The sequence below is a fragment of the Sapajus apella genome, unplaced genomic scaffold (assembly GCF_009761245.1).
Source record: "Sapajus apella isolate SASKATOON/1434 unplaced genomic scaffold, GSC_monkey_1.0 scaffold25, whole genome shotgun sequence".
Lineage (NCBI taxonomy): Eukaryota > Metazoa > Chordata > Mammalia > Primates > Cebidae > Sapajus > Sapajus apella.
Genome location: NW_022436965.1, coordinates 7265978 through 7287493, shown reverse-complemented (window position 1 = coordinate 7287493; position 21516 = coordinate 7265978). Strand labels below are relative to the sequence as shown.

At 35.7% G+C, this 21516-nt stretch overlaps 1 protein-coding gene across 12 annotated transcripts in view; it reads left to right on the top strand.

Annotated features, from left to right (window-relative positions):
• Window positions 1-21516, top strand: part of SMG7 (SMG7 nonsense mediated mRNA decay factor) — an 82588-nt gene that overhangs the window by 42584 nt on the left and 18488 nt on the right. For 11 of the 12 annotated variants that reach the window (XM_032291644.1, XM_032291641.1, XM_032291642.1 and 8 more), the window contains 8 exons: window positions 1340-1457; window positions 3167-3299; window positions 12138-12309; window positions 13501-13572; window positions 14419-14569; window positions 14934-15069; window positions 18786-18948; window positions 19291-19447. In XM_032291644.1, the coding sequence (XP_032147535.1) occupies window positions 1340-1457; window positions 3167-3299; window positions 12138-12309; window positions 13501-13572; window positions 14419-14569; window positions 14934-15069; window positions 18786-18948; window positions 19291-19447 (1102 nt within the window). Of the gene's footprint in view, window positions 1-1339; window positions 1458-3104; window positions 3300-12137; window positions 12310-13500; window positions 13573-14418; window positions 14570-14933; window positions 15070-18785; window positions 18949-19290; window positions 19448-21516 lie in introns of all 12 variants that reach the window. The other variant, XM_032291645.1, reaches the window with a different exon arrangement.

The following is a 21516-nucleotide window of genomic DNA, read 5'->3' as shown; positions in this document are numbered from 1 at the left end:
TTATGCTCTTGAATAGGCATTGACAACATAATCTATTGTATGACGAAAAGAGAACATGGAGCAATGTCAAGCTGTCTGTATCATTTACCTTTTCTTAGGTATTGAACAACCTTAGTAAATAGTCTTAGGGTTTGACCTTTATAGGAGACCTTCGGCTGCCCAGAAACCAAGATAATAAGTCTCATTTGAATGACTGTCTGATAATTGAGAATTAATAATCTTTTATACTTCTTTTTCTTGCCATAAGTGAATTAAAGCAGGGTTGACTAAATCTGTTATTTAGTGATTAAAAACTTAACTGGGGACGAGGAGCTGATACTAAACTCTATTCTTACTAGCCTGTAAACTCTTAGGAGCATTAACTCAAATCCAGGAGATTTTGCAAAATAGGATTGTGGTGGCTATAGATATACTAATAGCTAAACCTAAAGAAGAATGAAGATTATGTCATTGTGTAGCAGCAAAACTAAATAGCCCATCTAGTTTTAGGAAATATACAATTGAAGAGTCCATTATTAAGTTCACCTACTGAGGGAGCTTACTGTCAGTTAGAGCGATCATAATTCCAGTGATCGCAAAGGTAAATGTGCCTTGCATTACTCTGGCAGACAGCATGGCCCCAATTTTACATTATGTATAGTCATAGCCTGATGTTCTGATTACATCCTACACCCCGTCTCTCATCTGACCTCTTTAGCAGTTTAATCCCAGTCTTTCTAAGCCTTCGTTTACATTAAATGGCTAATGTGGATTGCTCACAAAAGTATCTTGGAAAACAGTCTACCTCTCATTAAAATAATACTGTCCTGGCTTATTGGCGTAATGTATTGAGAGTAGGAGTAACGCAGAATACCAAAGCAACTGCTGGATAGTCAGCTGATGTAAAAATTCTGTAAGGACATTTGTGGGAATTCTTTAAAAAAAGAAGAAAAAGTTGCTTTGGACAAAGAGATACAGTATGAGAGGAAGCAGGCCAACTTGGCAGTGTGTTATTCCAAATAGAGTGGCTTACTGTGAGACATATAGCTTCCTGTTATATGAATAGGCAGAAATACAAACAAAAAGCAAAGGGCAAACCATTCTTTTTTTTTTTTTTTTTTTTAAGAACTTTTCATTTCGTGATGTTATTTCAAAACTGAAAACAAAAGCATTGTAAACCAGACTTAGTAAAAAGGTAAAAGTCATTTGAAATACAGTAATATTAAACTTCTGCAGCATTCTATGGAATATATTTAGAGCAGCTTTTGCTTTGGGGATGGAACAAGAAGGAGTCACTGGTGTGGTGTAATGGTTTTAACGTTTATCTATCTACTGTTATGTTTTTGTTTTTGTTACTCAGATTCTAAGCTGGGTCCAGCTGAAGTCTGGACATCCAGGCAGGCTCTGCAGGACCTGTACCAGAAAATGCTAGTTACTGATTTGGAATACGCTTTAGACAAGAAAGTAGAACAGGATCTGTAAGTATTATCTATCATTTGGGAAGTCCCTGTAAGATCAAGAATTTCACCAAGACTTTAAAACAGTTTGTTTGGTTATTTATTTTTCAACCTATTGCAGAGTAAGCTGTTTCAGTGGAAATAAATTCTAGAATTTGTGATATTTGGTCATTGTTATTATTTCAGATATAGTCTTGGAGGTAAGAAGAGAAATGTTTAGAGTTGAATTTTATTAAGGTCATTAGGGCAGCTCTTCTAGGGTATATCACAAAAGCAAATACATCTATTTCAAATACTAAGAGTGTTCGGATGCTCTGTGGTCAGTCTTGTACTTAAGCCATGATTTAAGAGTAGTCTTTAGAAAAATCAAGAGTAGTCTTTAGAAAAATCTTTCTTTGGTCAATGCAGTTCTATAATTTCTCTGTCAGGAAAATGTATTTGCATTATAAGGAAAGTTCCTCCTTTTAATTAATAAATTGGTAGTGCTTCCTTCCCCCAACCCCAGTAAAATGAAAGATTTTGTGTATTTAGATTTTTCCACTTGTTCTTTCTAATGAGGGGTGAAATGCAGATAACCAGATTCCCAAGTGAGTAATTGTCTTTTGTGGAAGGCTTTGCCTTATAAATTGGAATAGGGACATTAGCCTGATAGAAATTTAAAAATCAATTAAGAATACTTTGTTTACTAATGCCCATTACCCTAGGTTGTGGTGAAGATTAGTTTTTTTCTATCATTCACATCTGTCTTAGATACTTTATATTTTTAAGAAGTCTAGTAATTCAGCTAAATCACGACCATCAAAATCCTTATCCTGTGATGTTAGAGTCAAGGATAGGATATCATCAGAAATGCTGAGGGAAGTGATTGTCCTCCTAAATCATTAAAAAGCCTAGAGCGCTAGAGCCTGAGAAGTTGATATTGATAGAGAAGTAAGTACTTTCCAGGTAGATTGTAAACCTCTTATCTGTGTTTGTTTCCTTTAATCAAGCTAGTAATATTTTTATTCTAGTTTTTTTATTCCCCACTATGGTTTCCAGGTTAGAAAGTGACTATATTCATCATAACTGGAGTTAAACTGATTCTATATATGACAAGATTAATGAAAAGCGTTTTATAATAGGACTTCGATATGCCATATTTCAGCATTATATTGTTTCTTATTTTAAATAGCCAAATTTGAAATGTGGCTTATATTTCAACCTCTTAATGTTAATCACAAGAGAAATAAACAAAACTATTTAATAGCAGTGAAACCGAATGCTCTGGGAAATAACTTTTGGGGAAATAAGAGATATGGCTTACTGTTTACAAAATCTTCCTCCCCTCTCCCACATATACATGTCCCTTGGTAGGGTACAGTCCTTCACTTTTGGCATAATATGTAGAAATTTGTTAATACCTTATTTTTACTTTGATCTTGCCACTATTGTTCTGATTTTCTACTGGGATTCCTAAATAAACTCTAGTAGTTCTAAAAGATTAATAGCTGAAGCCACAATCTGATTATTCGAACATTTGGTAAGTGTTTACTAAGGTCAGTTGGATTCTACTGCATGTCTAGTCTTCTTCAAAGGGAAGCATGAAGTTATTTAAATGAGAGTAACTTTAATGCAGGTTTACTGTCTAGTATGGTATAATTATAACAGACAGTTCTTTCTTGTTCTCAGGGGGACCAGTGTCTGCCCAGTGAGTCACTGCTATACCAAATAGAATTACATTTTGTTTTCAGCTGGAATCACGCCTTTAAGAATCAGATCACAACACTACAAGGCCAGGCAAAGAATCGAGCAAATCCGAATCGGAGTGAAGTTCAGGCAAACCTTTCTCTGTTCCTAGAGGCAGCTAGTGGCTTCTATACTCAGGTGAGTTCTGCATTGCATACCAGTTTTCTTACTATTAGTGGTAAATATCCTGCTCTTTGTACACGTCTTAATCCTCATGTAAACAATTCTTGTAACCATTATGTGGGCCATCGGGATTGATCACCTATAATCTTTTTTTTTTTTGGGGGGGGGTCACCTCTTTCACTTGGTCACCCAGGCTGGAGTGCAGTGGTGCCATCATGGCTCCCTGCAGCCTCAACCTCTCTAACTGAAATGATTCTCTCACCTCAGCCTTTCCACTAGCTGGGACTAAGGTATACACTGACATGCCTGACTAATTTTTATATTTTTTTTATAGAGACGAAATCTTGCTATGTTGCCCATGCTAGTCTTAAACTCCCGGGCTCAAGTGATCTGCCCACTTCAGCCTCCCAAAGTGCTGGGATTACATATGTGAGCCACTGTGCCCAGCCTATAATCTTAAATTAATTCAAATGTCCATAAGACCTTTAAAAAAAACAAAATCTCTACTCTTATAAAGGTTGATGTTTAGTTTAAAGGTTGGAAGTTTAATTGTATGAACAGAAAAGGGATAATGAGCACAAAGTCTTAGTGAAACAGTAGAATTAGTTACAAGTGGTAATAGAGGAAATGTGAATTTATGGGTATAGCTGTAGTCATTAAAATAACAGCTATGTTGTGCCAGATAGGAAATAGTCAAAATTTGTAATATCAAGTGAGTTTTCATAGTATTATTTATACAATGGAATTTATCTGGATTTTGAGATGTTATTAAACTAAGAAGTGAGTAGCTCTTCCTCTGTTTGAATAATAAGGTATTATTCATTGTCCCCAGAGATTTTCTTTTTCCTTAGTCACATCCTGATAGAACTTCTAAATCAGACAAGGTAAAAGAATAAATATTTTTGACCACAGAATTTTCTGTAAGCAGAATCTGTTAGAAAATTACCATCTCATCCATTTTTAATAGCATTTGTAATAAAATTTTTGTATATAAATTAGTATCTTACAATGAATATTAAGACAGGGTTTCAAGAATCTTGAATTGAAAGAAATCTTTGGCCAGTTCTCACTATACTAGTGCTTGCCCATTGCTACCTATGTTTTGGCTTCATTTTTATTTTATCATCTCTTTGAATGAAGAAAAAAGAATCTCCCTTGGGCACAGCAGCTCAGGCCTGTAATCACAGCACCTTGGAAGGCCAAGGTGGGAGGATCACTTGAGCCCAGGAGTTCAAGTGGGTGTGATGGTGCCTGCCTGTAGTCCCAGCTACTCTGGAGGCTGAGGCAGGAGACTCACTTGAACCCAGAAATTTAAGGCTGCAGTGAACCATGATTGTGCCACTGAACTCCAGCCAGAGTGACAGAGCAAGACCTGTCTCAAAAAAAAGAATCTCTCTGTTGGAACAATTCAAATAGCTGTCATTTCGGAGGTTATTTATGTTTTACTTAGACTAAAACATTAGTCACAGTTCATTGTTGAAAGAACTCGTGTGGTTTTTAGTCTCAAAATTTATTTTTAAATTTATGCCAACTTTTAGCAGCAATCAAAAAGTTGATACTTTTGGAGAGGGGATACTTCTGGAGAGAGGAATTGGTCCTTAAAGCAGATGTTAAAGATTAATTCATTTTACAAGTAGCTGTCAAAAGCCTACTATTTGTAAGGCGCTATACTAGATGCTGAGGATATGGAGGGAAATTCGACAGAATCTTTACCTTTAAGGAAATACCTAGTCTAAATGAAAAGATGATACATTAATAGGTATTATTTTCTTTTCTGATTGTAAAAGTAATGCATACCAATTGCAAGAAATTTGTGAATTACCCAAGGTCCCAAAAAAGTTTATTAGTCCTCTCATTCTGGATAAATTACCATTTTAATATATGCTTTTCTTGTGTTTTTATACTTTTTTACATATTTAAGACCACACTATATATCCATTTTTGTATCTGTTTTATAAGCATAATGTAAACTTTTCCTTGTTAACAATTTGATGAGCTTTTTTGTGTTTAAAGCATTTTCTCTAATGTTTTATTATTCCTGAGGACCAGTTGTTCTAATTGAAATCATTAGAAAGTTTGAAGTGAAAGTTTAAATACTGTTGACACCATTTTGTTGTTTTCCCAAAAGGTCATCATTTATAACATTTTTCACTAGTTTCTTCTGTTGTCCTTTTATTTTATTTAGAGTTGTTTGAAGTGCAAAAGTTACCAGGGTTTTTGTTTTTTTGTTTTTGTTTTTGGCAATACCTTTTCCTTTGTCCATAGATCAGTGCATGTTTAATAATGAGGGAAATGATCACATTTAAGGAAACAAATAGATAACTATAATTCACATCTTAACATTTGAAAACAACACTGATGTTCTACAGGAGTATAATAGTTAGATTATGGCATAACTGTAGAATGGAAACATGAAACGATTACAGGTTGATACTTACCAAGATTTTGTAAGATGAAAAGATTATTAAGTGATAATCATATAAAATTATATATATAATTTGATTCTACATGTTAATTGAGTAGTCTTAGTACAGTGGAATGTTAACAAAAGTGGTAACTTTTTTTCAGTCACTGCTTTCAACTGTGCTCTGTTGGATTCCCAGATTCCCATCATTTCTTGGACAGATCCTGTAACATTCTGGTTGCTTTCCATTTTTGAAGCATAGTTCAGTTTTAAAACCTTAGTCTTGTTTCTGATTCAAATCTCTTTTCCTTCCCCCTTGAATAGAAGTTAGAACTGGGAACATGACTAAAGTAGGAGGAGTAGGAAGGAGGTGGTGCAGCTGGCTCTGCTGGAGGGAGAGGGAAGGCATCCACCTTCTGCAGTACATTTTTATAATAGCCATTATGCAGATTGGTTTGTCATCTTGAAAAATAATCAAGATGACATACATCTTGATTATTTTTTTTTTTTACGTGACATACATGTGATACATTCCCAAGGGTTTAACTAGACATTGGTAAATCAAAAAAGATCTGCAAGGAAGTAAAAAATTACCATTTTTATTGAGGGGGTATGGTATTTGTAAAAACATTTTATAAGTGGGGGAATAATAAAATCATTTAAATGTCTCAAAAGTTGTTTTTTTAAGGGAAAACATAGGTAGTCTTTGAAATTAATTTAAAAATTTTTTGTAATAAGCCTTGATTCTCCCCAACTGCATTCCACAGGCGGTGGTTTGACAATTATGATAATTGTAGAATAAACATCAATAAACTTCTTTATTCTCACATTATGATATCAGTTAACAACATTAATACATTAATAGGACTTTTCAGTTTTTTGTTTTTGTTTTTTGTTTTTTTGGGATGGAGTCTCGCTTGGTTGCCCAGGCTGGAGTGCAGTGGCACTCACTACAACCTCTGCCTCCCGGGTTCAAGCAATTCTCTTGCCTCAGCCTCCTGAGTAGCTAGGATTACAGGCGTGTGCCATCACATCCAGCTAATTTTTGTATTTTTAGTAGAGACAGGGTTTCACCCATGTAAGCCAGGCTGGTCTCGAACTCCTGACCTCAGGTGATTTACCCACCTCAACCTCCCAAAGTGCTGGGATTACAGGCGTGAGCCACTGCAGCCAGCCTCACTTGCATTTTTATATTCTCTTGAATTGATAATTGAAACAGATAATGGTATTACTAACAATAAGGTTCCATACATCTTTCTTGAATACATGCAGTACATATTTACCATCAAATTGAAAAAGTAGACAAATTCCAGATTGTCATATAGCCTTATAAGCTGAGTTTTGAATTTTAATTTTAAGTGTAGTTGCAGGCCAGGCATGGTGGCTCGTTGCTGTAATCCTGACACTTTGGGAAGCTGAGGTGAGAGGATCATTTGAGACCAGCCTGGGTAACATGGTGAGACTGCATTCTAGAAAGAATTTAAAAATTAGCCAGGCACGGTGGTGCACACCTGTAGACCTAGCTACTCTAGGAAGCTGAGGCAGGCAGGAGGATGACTTGTGCCCAGGAAGTTGAGGTTGCAGTGAGCCACATCTGTGCTACTTCACTGTAGCCTGGGCAACAGAGGGAGACCCTGTTTCACAAAAAAAAAAAAAAAAAAAAAAAAAAAAAAAAGAAAGAAAAAGGAATTGCTCGTCATTGGAGAGTAAGCAATGGAGGAACATGATTAGATTTGCATTTTTAAAAGATAGCCCTGGATAATGGCATCAGGTATGGAAGCTAGGTCAGGTATGGAAGCCAGCTATGGAAGTTAACACTCTTAACTCCTATTGGCCATACTTGGATTAGATGGGTTAGATTGAATTTCTGGAATCAGAGTAAGGGAGGAGTCAAAACAGATAGAATTATCAATGTGAGCAGCTAGTCAAATGATTGTACCATTTACTGAAATGGGGAACACTAGGGAGAAAGCAGCTTTTTCTCTTTTAAAATGGATGCCTGTTTGACATCTAAGCAGAGATGTGAAATAAGCAATTGAATAAACAAGCTTGGAGCCCAGTGGAAACATCAGGGCCAGAGTAAATTTTATGATTATAGTAAAGAACACTGACTTAGTCGGATGGTAACAGATTTAGCATAGGAGGAGCCACCATTGCAATACGAGAATATGAGAGAGAGAGAAGATGCCTTGGAAGCCAGGAGAAAAACAGCTAAATAAGGAAGGGAATCATCAACCCTGTTGAGTGCCACTGAGAAAGTAAGATTTAAAGTGATCAATTAGATTTGACAACATGGGAGTCATTGGTGAACTTAATACCATATTTCTTCATTTCTAAAACATTTTTTCATATTTTAACATATCTGAAATAGAGATAAGTTTGTAATAGATGACAAGTCACCGTGCAACTTGGAGTTTTGTTCTCAATACTCTATAAGATAATGGTTCATCTTATAATTTATGGTGTTTCTGTATTGATGAAATGTAACTTCAGCAGAGTGTTGAGGATGGATATCTGATTGGAATGGATTGAGAAGAGACTGGTGCTTTGTTATCCACAGTAACATTTTCTGTGAAGATAGTTTTTTTAGTTTTTTTTTAAAGAGACAGGCGCTCACTCTGTTGTCCTGGGTGAAGTGCAGTGGTTGATCATAGCTCACTGCAGCCTCAAACTCCGTGGCTCAAGTGATCCTCCCCCACCTCAGCCTCCCAAGTACCTAGGACTACAGGCATATACCAGCTCCTTTTAAAAAATATTTTGTAGAATGGGGTCTCACTATGTTACCCAGGCTGGTTTGGTTTTAACTTCTTAGCTATCATTTTGTTAACCAGTTAAAGCATAGTGCTTAAAGCGGAACCAAATTCCTGGTCAAAGTAAAGACATACCACTCTGTAGGTTGTTTTTAAACATCAAAGAACAGAACAGTGGCCTTTATTCTAAGAAAATAGGAACAGAAAAGAAAGTATAATTACTGAGTTTCTATATTAGAATAAAAGGTAATATTCTATTATCTTCATGATCAATCTTTCATTCTTGGCATGGAATAAAGAGCTGAGGAGACACAGGATAGTGTAAAAATCACTTGATAAATAGGAACCCAGAAACTGTTCTACTACTGCTCTAGTGCTAACTAATCGTGACCATTTAGGCAAGTCACTGACCTCTATGGCACTTAACTTCCTGACTGGAAAAAGAAAGTTGACAAATGCTTGTAGATTCATTTTCCAGTTTTATAGTTCCATGGCTGTAATTTGGGAAGAAATAGAGGCATTAATTATTCAGCTACAGCCTTAGGAATATCTCCTGGTCAATACTTCTGTATAATGAAGTAACTAAGTTCTTATCAGACAGAAAATTACCACAAAATAATTTACATCAGGGTCAACCTATATGAAGGTAGGACATTGTTTTGTTCGACTTATGAAACATCTTTTTCTCTTCTTTAATTCTATCTTGTTACTGTCTCTAAGCCAACTGGAGCTCTCTTTCCCAGAATCATTAAGCCAGTAGGAGCTTTTTCTGTCTGGTACGACCACTTAAAGTCTTGGGTTCAGGCAGAAATTTTATTACAAGACATTCTACATGATGTTCCAACCATATTTTTATTTATTTTTTTTGGTGATCTTTCTTTTTTGTTTTTGCTAGATGTGCAGCCTTTCCTAGTTTTCCAGTCTGTTTTTTTTTTTTTTTTTGGCGCTTTTTGAGACGGAGTTTCGCTCATGTTACCCAGGCTGGAGTGCAATGGCGCAATCTCGGCTCACCGCAGCCTCCGCCTCCTGGGTTCAGGCAATTCTCCTGCCTCAGCCTCCTGAGTAGCTGGGATTACAGGCACGCGCCACCATGCCCAGCTAATTTTTTGTATTTTTTTTTAGTAGAGACGGGGTTTCACCGTGTTGACCAGGATGGTCTCGATCTCTTGACCTCATGATCCACCCGCCTCGGCCTCCCAAAGTGCTGGGATTACAGGCTTGAGCCACCGCGCCTGGCCAGTCTGTTTTTTTCATTACCTATTAAAGTTAGCTCTTTAACCCTCTCATGTTTCTTCTTGCCATTTCCAATAGTTATCTGCTTTTTTTTGTTTTTCATATATATGTATATGTGTGTGTGTATGTATATATATATATTTTATATGTGTAGCTGTATATATGTGTCTGTGTGTATATATATATTTGTTGTTGTTGTTGTTGTTGTTGTTCTTTCCTGTACCTTGTGCTTTTTCGGTTTCTTAATCCATCCCATTCAGGGCATTAACTTATTCACCCTATTTTTTTTATTCATCTTATTTTATTTATTTTTTAAGGCATGGTCTCTCTCTGTCACCCAGGCTGGAGTGCAGTGTATGTCATAGCTCACTGCAGCCTGGAACTCCTGGGCTCAAGTGACCCTCCTGCCTCAGTCTTCCAAAGTGCTGGGACTGTAGCAGTGCATACCACCACACTTGTCTAATTTTTTATTTTATTTGATTTTTATATTCATTCATTTATTATTTTGTAGAGACAGATTCTTGCTTTGCTGCCCAGGCTGGTCTTTAACTCCTGACCTCAAGCGATCCTTCCACCTTGGCCCCCCAAAGTCCTGGGATTACAGTCACGAGCTACCATGCCTGGCTTTGTTTACCCAATTTTACGTTAGTGAATTTCTTGCCCATTACAAATGTACAAGTACAGGTAAAGATGTAGTAAATAATTTCCATGCCTAGTGAGAAAGGGTACACAGAATTTATATTTAGTTATGGAGGTGATTTTTATCTTAAGAAAAAGGTGACATGATTCGGATCCTTCTGAATCGAGCCCTTAGGGTGTCTTATTTTGTATTTTGAATTCTGCACATGTTAGAGTGGTGATAGAATCAAAATATTTCTAATTCTATAACCTTAGTCCAGTCGCTTGATTATTTCTGCTTTCACATCCTCATCTGAAAAAAAAATTGAGCTTTATAGCTATGAATACTGTGTTGCTACTATTTTATCACAAGGATAAAGTAAGACAAATAACCTAGAGAAATAAGTTATATTACAAATGTAGAAGATTCTATTGGCTGTGTGTCATGTTGTCTCTCTCCTTCTCTCCTTTCTCTTCCCCTTCTTCCTCCCTCTCTCCCTCTCTCCCTTCTTCTCTCTTTTTATACCTGACTTGTGCATTTAGCTACAAGCTATTTAAGGAGACATTTTCTTATTCATCTTTGTATCCCTCTTGTTTACTGTGTGTCTGATATACTAGCACATATTTGGATGAATATAATATTTGAATGACTATACTAGAAAGTAAGTTTTTGAATAACTATAAAGTAAATATTCCTAACAGCGTGAAGAACTGTGTGCAGCCAAGAAATAAGCCCTTGGCAAGCAAGGTGAGAGGAGAAAAGCCTTTCAAAGAAGGAAACTGAAAAGGAATGGTTGGAGAGATACAGAGAACTAGAAGAGTTCAGTAATCAGCCATAAGATCAGATGTTTTAAGTCAGCAAAAGAGGTCCAATAAGATGATATCTGAAAAATATCCATTGTATTTGGCTATTAGGTAACCAATTGTCTGAAAGTAGTTTCAGTAATGTGGTAATGGATGGTTGGGTGAGAGGAGGGAGAGAGATTGTGTGAAAGCCAGATCATAACGGATTAAGGGGTAAATAGAAGTCGAGAAAGCAGATATGAAAAGTGTGCACTCCTTTAATGGCATTTGGTTGAGAAGAGGAAGAGACCTTAGAAGGCTGCTATAAAGGCATCTAGGGTCAGGGGGGTGTTTTAGCTCTGTTTTGTTTTTTGTTCTTATTTTTTTCTGTTGGAGACATTTGGTGTGTGGGCCATAGGAAAGAAGCATGAGAGGTTGAACGAAGATGAAAGAATGGAGAGGTGGGAGACAGACAGGAGCCAGAAAAGAATGTAGCAGTAGGCACACATAGGCAGAATAGTTAACTCTGACTAGGAATAAGAACCTTCATACGTGAAGAACAGAGAAGGGAGGAGGTAGGAATGGGTTAATACAGTAAAGGTCTACACTACATGAGATTTATTGTACGTATATGCAAAGACATGTGAATTGGCATGTAGCTTAAGAAAATAAATTGCAAGAAATACCTAAAGTCTGACAAATACCTTGGCTTGCATTTAAGTTAAATTTGTAACCAATATCTAATAATTTTTGTGTGTTTCTGAGGGTGGTAGTTTTCTTTGCTTGCTGAGTATGTCTGAAAATCCTATCCACTTAAGTAATCTTTTTTTAAAATGCTGCTGTTCCTTTTCAATGCACATCCTAGATTGCTGTAATACTTGAGAATTCAAAAGGTATGATTTATAATGAATGATACTAGTTATCCTGTGAATGATTACCATATAATTTTCATGCAGTTTTTGTTCAGATTTCAGCACTATGTGATACTAGGTACACATCTTACAGTTTATAAATTTTACTTTTAGAGTGCTTGTGACTTACTACTAAATTTTGTTTTTCTTTTAGTTATTACAAGAACTGTGTACAGTATTTAATGTAGATTTACCATGCCGTGTGAAGTCTTCCCAATTGGGAATTATCAGCAATAAACAGACGCATACCAGCGCCATAGTGAAGCCACAGTCTAGCTCCTGTTCCTATATCTGCCAGCACTGCCTCGTCCACCTTGGAGACATTGGTGAGCCTTTGCTGTGAAGGAATTGATAATACATTCATCCTTTTCTTTGGAGTAGTCATAGAAAGAAACTCTTTTCCTGTAAGCTGAGCATACACACACAATTTAGATTGTCATAAGAAGAAACTATAAAATGTGTTCTAAGGAACTTAAAATTTCTCAATATTTTTGGGATTGGCAGAGCATCTTGAAGAAAGTAACTTTCATATTAAGATTTAAATTTTATTAAGACTTTATGTAGTATAGGCAAATAATAAACAGCAAAAATGTAATCAAAGCTAAATTTTTCAAAGTGGTGCCATAATATTTTCTAAATTAAATGTCTGTACTCTGGTGGGGCTTGTAAATTATTCCTTCTGAAGTGAAATTGCCTTCTTTCTTTCTTACCAGTGCACTAAAAGTTCATTTTTAATTTTGCTTCCTTTTTAAAGTTTAATTTGTATTTCTGTTAAATGTATTTTATCTGGGAATATTACGTAACATTTATTCTCATTCATTCCTTTAAGGTGACCTAGAAAGGTTGTAAAACAAATTAACTATAGGATTATGTTTTGCTTGTCCTCAAATAACAATAAATGAAGAACATTATTGCTTTTAAGTTTGAAGATTTTAGATTTCTGAATATTACAAATCATCAGTTCCATGAGGAGGTCACATCAGAGTAAGCAGTGAAATTGGCAGGGAGATTCATTGATAGTGTGTTTAAGTTGTTTTGATTTAAATGTATTCTTTGCACACACATATTTAATATTGTGATAGGAATGAGGCATTTTTCAAAATCAATTTATAAGATATTGAAGAAATACATAATTTTCAGATCATATTGTATAGTGTATTTTGTTTTGTTTTGTTTTTAAGTGCCATATAACTCACCCCTTCTTGTGGGCCGGCTCCAGGTCACCAGCATAGTCCATAGTGGGAGCTGGTGATGCATGACACTGGAGGACCTGAATATGGGGTCTAGGTAAGCTTTAAAATTGGTTACATGCTGAATGTCCCAAATAAGGAAGGCTGATGGACACTTCACACAAAATCCTATAGTTAATTTGTTTTAAAGTATTTGCTTCGTTTAATTTTAAATTAACTTTAATGTCTTTATTATATTTAGAACTTAAAACTATAGCTGTTTTGGAAATACGACCCTACTATTTGTTTTTTGGGTTTTTTAAAAACTAACTTTCTTCTTCTCCTTAGCTCGATACAGAAACCAGACCAGCCAGGCAGAGTCCTACTATAGGCATGCAGCTCAGCTTGTCCCCTCCAATGGTGAGTGGGCCTATCAACCTGAGATTGACTGTGATACTTTGTCCTTTATAACAATGTGGCAGATAACTCAAGGCTCACCTTTGAAGTTTTATGAAAGCAATGAATGTTGAGTTTTGTTATTGTCGTGTTTTTCTATTTAACTGTACATTCCATGTAAACTGAAGTGAATTTTTGTTTTACAAGTAAAATGACTTTTATTGTCAGTAAGGTAATACAGATAGAATCTCTTAATATAACTTGATATTGTTTCTACAATTCTGGCTTCCTTAATTGCTTATAGAATAATTATTTCTTTAGATGCCACCATTTTTCCTGCAGAAAAACAATCTATTACCTAAAAGGTAACCTTGTAATGGCCCTAAACTAGGCATTAGTAGTAGTTCTTGAGTTAAAGAAGTTACACCAGATATTTGATGATTTTAACCATTCTTAATAAGAATTAAGACATTGAAATTTTTAGATTCCAGAAAGAGTCTAAAGCAGGGATGGCAGTCTGACCACACGACTTGTTTCACAGTGTCTATGGCTGCTTTCACACCACAGTGGCAAAGTTGAGTGGTTGTGATAGAGACCCTTTAGCCTACAAAGCTGAAATTATTTGCTATATAGCCCTTTGTGAAGCCACTCTCCACCGCAATTATGACTTTTTAACCTGTAAATGATATTGTGTACCATTGCTGAAGTGTGCCGTTGTACTTTATGCTGGTTTGTAATGAGGTAGTCCCATTTACCTTATCAAATACTCCCCGTTGTTTATTTGAGCATTTAAACACTGATCATTCATACTCTGATAGTAAGACTTTGTCATTCTTGAGGTTACTTCAGAATCTTAACTTTCTCCTGTAGGTCAGCCTTACAATCAGTTGGCTATCTTAGCTTCTTCCAAAGGAGACCATCTGACCACAATTTTCTACTACTGCAGAAGCATTGCTGTGAAGTTCCCTTTCCCAGCTGCCTCCACTAATCTGCAAAAAGCACTTTCTAAAGCACTGGAAAGGTATGGTTGATTTTTTTTGTTTGTTTTCTAGAGGACTTTGTAACCTGGAGCCTTGAACTCTCATACTTTGTTTTACAGAAAATAATGACCTATGCTTCTCTTATTTCTAAACATGTAGATTTGTCATAATTTGTGTATAGTCACTGAATTTCAACCAATCAATATCTGATTCAGTCCCAGTAAATGAGTACACAGGCTGTTAATACTGACTCATCTTGAGTGTGTTGCAGTTGAAAAATTAGTCAAATACAGAATTCTCTTTTGTGTATCAAGTAATAACTTGTTTTAGCAAGCCAGTGCCTCCTTAAGCAGTTGTAGCCATTTTGCTGCTTAAGATTCATGGAATTTTTTTCTTTCATTTCAGCCGAGATGAGGTGAAAACCAAGTGGGGTGTTTCTGACTTCATCAAGGCCTTTATTAAATTCCACGGTCATGTGTACCTGAGTAAGAGCTTGGAAAAGTTGAGCCCTCTTCGAGAGAAATTGGAAGAACAGTTTAAGGTTAGATTTCAGATATAGAGAATTTTTGTCTTGTCTAAATCAGGAGGCATAAAATTTGGAGGAAACTGACATCCAGTTTTTGTATTTACTTAATTGTGTGAACTATTGGTAAAAATTAAATTTGAAGCGTGTGAAATCCTTGCTTATATCCTCTCTTCAATTTAAACTGAGGTACAGTCTGTACAGACAAATATAGCAGTGTTTTCATTTGAGTAGCTGCCATTTGACAAAAATTATCAAAATGGAAAAAATAACTCCTCAGTTTTGAAACTACTATTTTTGATGGTTTGTGCATTCTTATATATGATTAAGTTACCTACTTTATAGATATTTGCATTCTGCAAACCAGGTTCTTTTTTTTTTTTTTCCTTTTTCTTTTTTTTTGTTGTCAGTCATCTTTGACTATGGTTCATTATTTCTATTGTGGTTGCATTCATCAGGATTGTGGTACTTTGAAGGAAAGGAATGAGGATTTCATTTAACGGGGATATCTTTTACTAATTTGAGGAGATAAAATTGACCTTTGTTCTGTTTATATATGTGAAAATGGTATTTTAGTATGTTAAGATATTAGCAGTTCAAATGTAGTATAATGCATAAAATAAGGGGAAAGTCAAAATTAAATATTAACTTTTTTTTTTTTCAGTTTATTCAACAAATGTTTGACTATTCAGTCACTGTTTTAGGCACTGGGTTAAACAGTAAATGACAATTTCAAAGAACATTTTACATTTCTTGGTTATTTCTAAGTATCTATATGCTTGGGTAATTGTGTATAATTGCTTCATAGTATTTCTGTAAGTTTTCTAAAAGTCAAACATTTGAAGAGATTGTAGAACTTGGACAGTTAAGTTCTACCAGCAGTTCACTGGTAAACTATTTTTTAGCCAAAAATAGTCAGTGTGAAATAGTTTTTACAGGAAATCATTTTTTGGTTGATACTTTCTATGTGCAAGATATTACACTAGATAATTTTAAATAGCTATCATTTGCTTTTTTTTAAATATACTTAGCCTCTGATATATGATTTATAGGGTTGGATGTGTGAAAAGAACAGCTAACTTTGTCATGGCGTAGGCTGTTTAGCCTGGAAATAAACAAGTCTAAATAGTTTTTATAGTAAGAATTCAGACATGTGAAGGATTATTTGAAAAGAACATGTCTGTCTTTCCTGAGGTCAAAACTAAAATCCTAAATTTTAAGTTGAAATCTATAGGGGGTTGACTGTGGGATGTTGTGGATTCTCCATTTTGGAGAGTTTAAGAGTCAGATTGACAGCCATCTTTCTTGGATTATTTAAGTGCAGTCCTGCTAAATAGGGGATTGAACTAGACGACTTCTTGAGATTGCTTCCAGCTCTGGTTCTGTGAAATACTCTCTAAATTGGTGGTGGTGGTGGTGGGTGGTCCCTGCCTTAATGAAATCTTCACCAAGTAAGTTATTCTAGTCTAGAAGCCTAGTAAGTTTTGCATTTGATTCAACCTCAAACGCTAACACTCTCTTCACATACATATTTCTGTATGTGAAGTTCTGGTGAATGTGTGTGGGCAGTTGCTAAAATACACTTGGAAGTATCATTCCAGCACTCTAAAGTTAAACATAGTATGAGGCAGATCTATTTGAAAGTTTATCCAGTGTTGAACTAGAACATTGCTGGAGTGAAATTTTAACATAGTGGAGTAAATTTTCTAAAGTATTTCTAAAGCATATATAGATAATTAGGATCATCAACATGTATACCTCAGTGTTTCTAACAACGTTTAGCTACTAAGCAGAAATGTTTACCAAATTGAGGTCCACTAAGGGATTTAAGGCCTGGGATCTAGGAATTGAGATGTAATACATTTTCTATAAGTTAAAGGTGGGCTGTTTGTTAATGGTATTTAGTTCAATATATTTCTCAACTCCAGTTGAAAGTTTGCGTAGCAAAATCTTATCAGTTCTAATTTGATTTTGTTCCTTGGAAGATCCTCTCCAATACAATCCAAATTTTAGGAAATTGCAACTGAATAACTTCAAACTTACTTGTAACCCTCTATTATTATAAGCTTATTTCTAACCCTTGTTCATTCACTAAGTTGTTTATTGAGGTCCTGCTCTGTACCATGCACTTTTCTAGGCTTTTAGAGATATAGGGGAAAACATGACAAAGTCTGTATCTTCATGAATTTGCATTATCATTTGTTAGTACTAGGGTGTGTTCATATTGATTAATACTTGTGTGCATACACTGGAAAATTATTCAATTGGCTATGAACCTCTTCAGTAGTATATTACCTTCTAAAATTAATGCCAGTGGATTTATAGATACAGGGAATACATTACCATATTATACTTGTAAGAAACAGTGCTTTTTGAGAAATACAACTAAATATTCTAATTTTATACCAGTATTAAGTATTTGTATGAATGCCAGCTTATTTAGAAGGTGAGTTGTAGAGATTGAAGGAGAAATTTTATGGGAAAATTCTGAGGAAGAGACAGGATTTCAGGAAATTTTGAGGAAAGATTAAGGCTTGATATCTTTGGAAAAGGGCTAACCATTCTAGAGATAGATATACGTACAATGAAATGGCAGATTGCAAGAAGACTGACAGTTGTGATAGAGTTCAAGTAGAATGAAATTGCATTCTCTAATGATAATATAAAAGACTTTCCTCTTAGAATCATACAACTTACTATGGCTATTTCAGGGTCTTTATGTAAATAAAAACAAAAATCTCAAGAGTAGTCTTGGCAGAGGCAGCTGTAAGTTTCTGACATGGTAGAATCTCCTGTCACTGCTGGTGGAACTGTAAGTTAGGATTATCTGTTTTCCACCATAATGCTGGTGATAATCCCTGCTCTCTGCAAAAATTTTCCCTGGGGATAGAGGAAGACTGGTTATAGCTAAAGTGTAGGATGAAACTAGGAACTTCTGTTAGAAAAGTATTTTTACCTGAAGGTAATCTAAAACAATTGCAGATATTAAAGTAGAAGAGTAATTCAGGTGAGGCACCAACTGTGAGAGTGTCTAGGTGATTGTTTATAGTGCTGGTTAACTGATCACTGTGAACACAGTTACTAAGAGGGCAAATGAAATTTGATGATCATGCATGTACTTCTCTAAGAGGGGAAAACACCAGTTGTAGAAGTGCCTTTAATACATCTTAGTGTTGCTTTAATATGTCATTTAGTATGTGTTCCAGAATATGTACTTGCTATGTCTTGTTTAGAAAATGTTTTAATGTATCAAGCCTTTGAAAGAGTAAATTTTATGACAAATCTAGGAAGTCATGCTTTAGGTACTCGGGGTTCAAAAAAGTATTTTTTGGATCTTTCTGTTGCTTTCTAGTGATTGGTCCCAATTTAATTTTTTAATATGTATATATCTTGTATAAAACAATTTCTAAAGGATGAAGATGTGTAAATTTATGGATGAATACTCAAAGACTTTTCTCAGGTCATATTTAAAAATGTATAGTTTCCTAGGGGAAAAAAGTTTGACAAAAGCTAAAACAACTCTGTGGTGTCTAGATTAATTCCTTTCAAGATAGAAAGTCAGTTTGGAAATAATTAGACCCAATCAAAATACTGGGATTGAGGGCAGAACCATTTACTCATCTGTAATTCTGTTACACATGGTGGTTCTAGATACAGACTGCCAGTTTAATTCTTGTGTCAAAGATGGTTCCTGTTCTTGATAATATATGCAGTACTTCTGTCTTCTCTTACAGAGGCTGCTATTCCAAAAAGCTTTCAACTCTCAGCAGTTAGTTCATGTCACTGTCATTAACCTGTTTCAACTTCATCACCTTCGTGACTTTAGCAATGAAACGGAGCAGCATAGTTACAGCCAAGATGAACAGCTATGTTGGACACAGTTGCTGGCCCTCTTTAGTGAGTATTCTTAACCTGTGCCATCTCTTTTGAAAAGCATCATCTTAAGCATTTCATCATTGTAGCAAAGCACAATGACATAAAATGCACAGCGTATTTCTTACACTGAATCAGGAGCTCAGAATAACTTTCAACCCTAAGTTCTGTCCTTTTATCTGCTGACACCTTCTCGTCAAGTGTATTTATAACATTTTTAATATGGGAAAGAAAGTGGCATTTTAGGAAGAAACTGTAAGATACTTAAGTGTTAAACAGAATATAGTAGAAGGCACATAATATTTTAATTTGAACTGGCACAGTTTCAGATTTCTTATGCTTTTTGAATACATTTTTTTCTTCAAGTGTCTTTTCTTGGCATCCTGTGCAAGTGTCCTCTCCAGAATGAGTCTCAGGAGGAGTCCTACAATGCCTACCCTCTTCCAGCAGTCAAGGTCTCCATGGACTGGCTAAGACTCAGACCCAGGGTCTTCCAGGAGGCAGTGGTGGATGAAAGGCAGTAGTAAGTGTTTTTAGAATTTCATGTTAACTTGTGTGCTTTGTTTGATATTCACAAATATGTAAAAACTGCCTTCTAAAATACAATGTTTGAACAATGGAAGACTGTATTTTCTGCCGACTCTCTGGAAGTTGAACTGAAGACCTCTTTGTATGCGTTTCATTTGTTTATTTGAATTCTTCATGTGAGGCTTAGTCTTAAGGATTCATGACTCCCTGTACACTCCCTTGTTCTCAGTTGCTGTCCTGGGGAAAAGGCATTTTTCACATTTCAAAGTGAACTTGAAGTAAAACCAGTTTGTTTCTTATCTGTTACAGTATTCCCCAATTTTCTGTTTAAGAGTTGAAGAGATTTTTATTTCTTTCATTTTTTTTATACAAAAACTGTTTGATGTTGTCTTACAGTAAAACTCAATTTGAATATTTGTTTATTTGAAACATAAAGATTGAAAGTTATTTTGATTCTCACCATTTTCTTTGTCATTGCTACTCACAGTAATTCTGACAGTTCTTAGGAACTGTTGATTTTACAATGATAAATGAAAACTTTCAGTGTACCTTTGATTATAGAAATAAATACTTCCATGATAGCTTAGCACCAAATAGGAAGTTCCTCCCCTGCATATTTTCATGGTATATTTAAGGAGGGTCTCTTTGCAAGGTTTGCTTTGTGGCCCAGCATATATATTGGCCAAGGTCACAACTTAGAAAATGCCTTTTTTAAGCCACTTTTAAGACCCTATGGGCCAGGTACTGTGGCTCAACAGCTGTAATCCCAGTACTTTGGGAGGCTGAGGCAGGTGGATCACTTGAGGTGTCAGGAGTTTGAGACCAGCCTGGCCAACATAGTGAAACCCCATCTCTACTAAAAATACAAATTAGGCCGGGCGCGGTGGCTCACGCCTGTAATCCCAGCACTTTGGGAGGCCGAGGCGGGTGGATCACAAGGGCAAGAGATCGAGACCATCCTGGTCAACATCGTGAAACCCCGTCTCTACTAAAACTACAAAAAATCAGCTGGGCATGGTGGCACGTGCCTGTAATCCCAGCTACTCAGGAGGCTGAGGCAGGAGAATTGCCTGAACCCAGGAGGCGGAGGCTGCAGTGAGCCGAGATCGCGCCATTGCACTCCAGCCTGGGTAACGAGAGCGAAACTCTGTCTCAAAAAAAAAAAAAAAATACAATTTAGCTGGGCATTGTGGTGCATGTCTAATCCCAGCTGCTTGGGAGGCTGAGGTAGGAAAACCGCTTGAACCCAGGAAGCGGAGGTTGTAGTGAGCTGAGATAGTGCTACTGCACTCCAGCCTGGGCTACAGAGTGAGACTATCTTAAAAAAAAAAAAAAAAAAAAGGCAAAAAAACCTTATAGTCTGTCTGCTTCATGATTGTCTTTTCTCATGTAACTATAAGCTCTTTCCATGATATTTTGTCATTGTCATGAATAGAGTTTAGGAACATAGCACAGCATATACTATGTACATTTCCTTTTAATGTTAGCATAGGTTTTAGTAATACAGATTTTCAGACATTGCTTCCTTACACAAAATTTTCATTTCTTAACTCAGGCTGTATGGTTTTTCCACTCCTGTGTACTCCAGAACTCAAACATGTTTAGTTCAGTATATTATATCAGTAATGTTACGAAAGAAGAACTGTGTGTTTTGCCACTTGCTTAGAGTTTTTATATTTATAGGTAGGGATTGTTATTTTTATTGTGTTTTCCTTTTTCTTACTGTTGTTCTTGTACAATTATCCTTTTGGCCCATTCTGTATATTCCCATTTCTTCTCATAGCGAAAGATATTCAGCTGGAAGGAATAGCTTTATTGGCAAACATTTTTTTCCCTTCATTTTTTTCTGTCATTTACTCTTTTCCCTTCCTCCTATCAGATTTACCAAGATGTTTAGAATTATGCCCTTGCAGGTATTTCATTCTATCTTAAATTATGTTAGTACTCATTTTGAAGACTAGCATGGGATATCTCTTTAAAACTGAAGATTTTCCTTATGTGTCTAATACATAAAGTAATAATGTTCATTTATATCTTTTAAGTAATGGAAAAACAATATTTCTT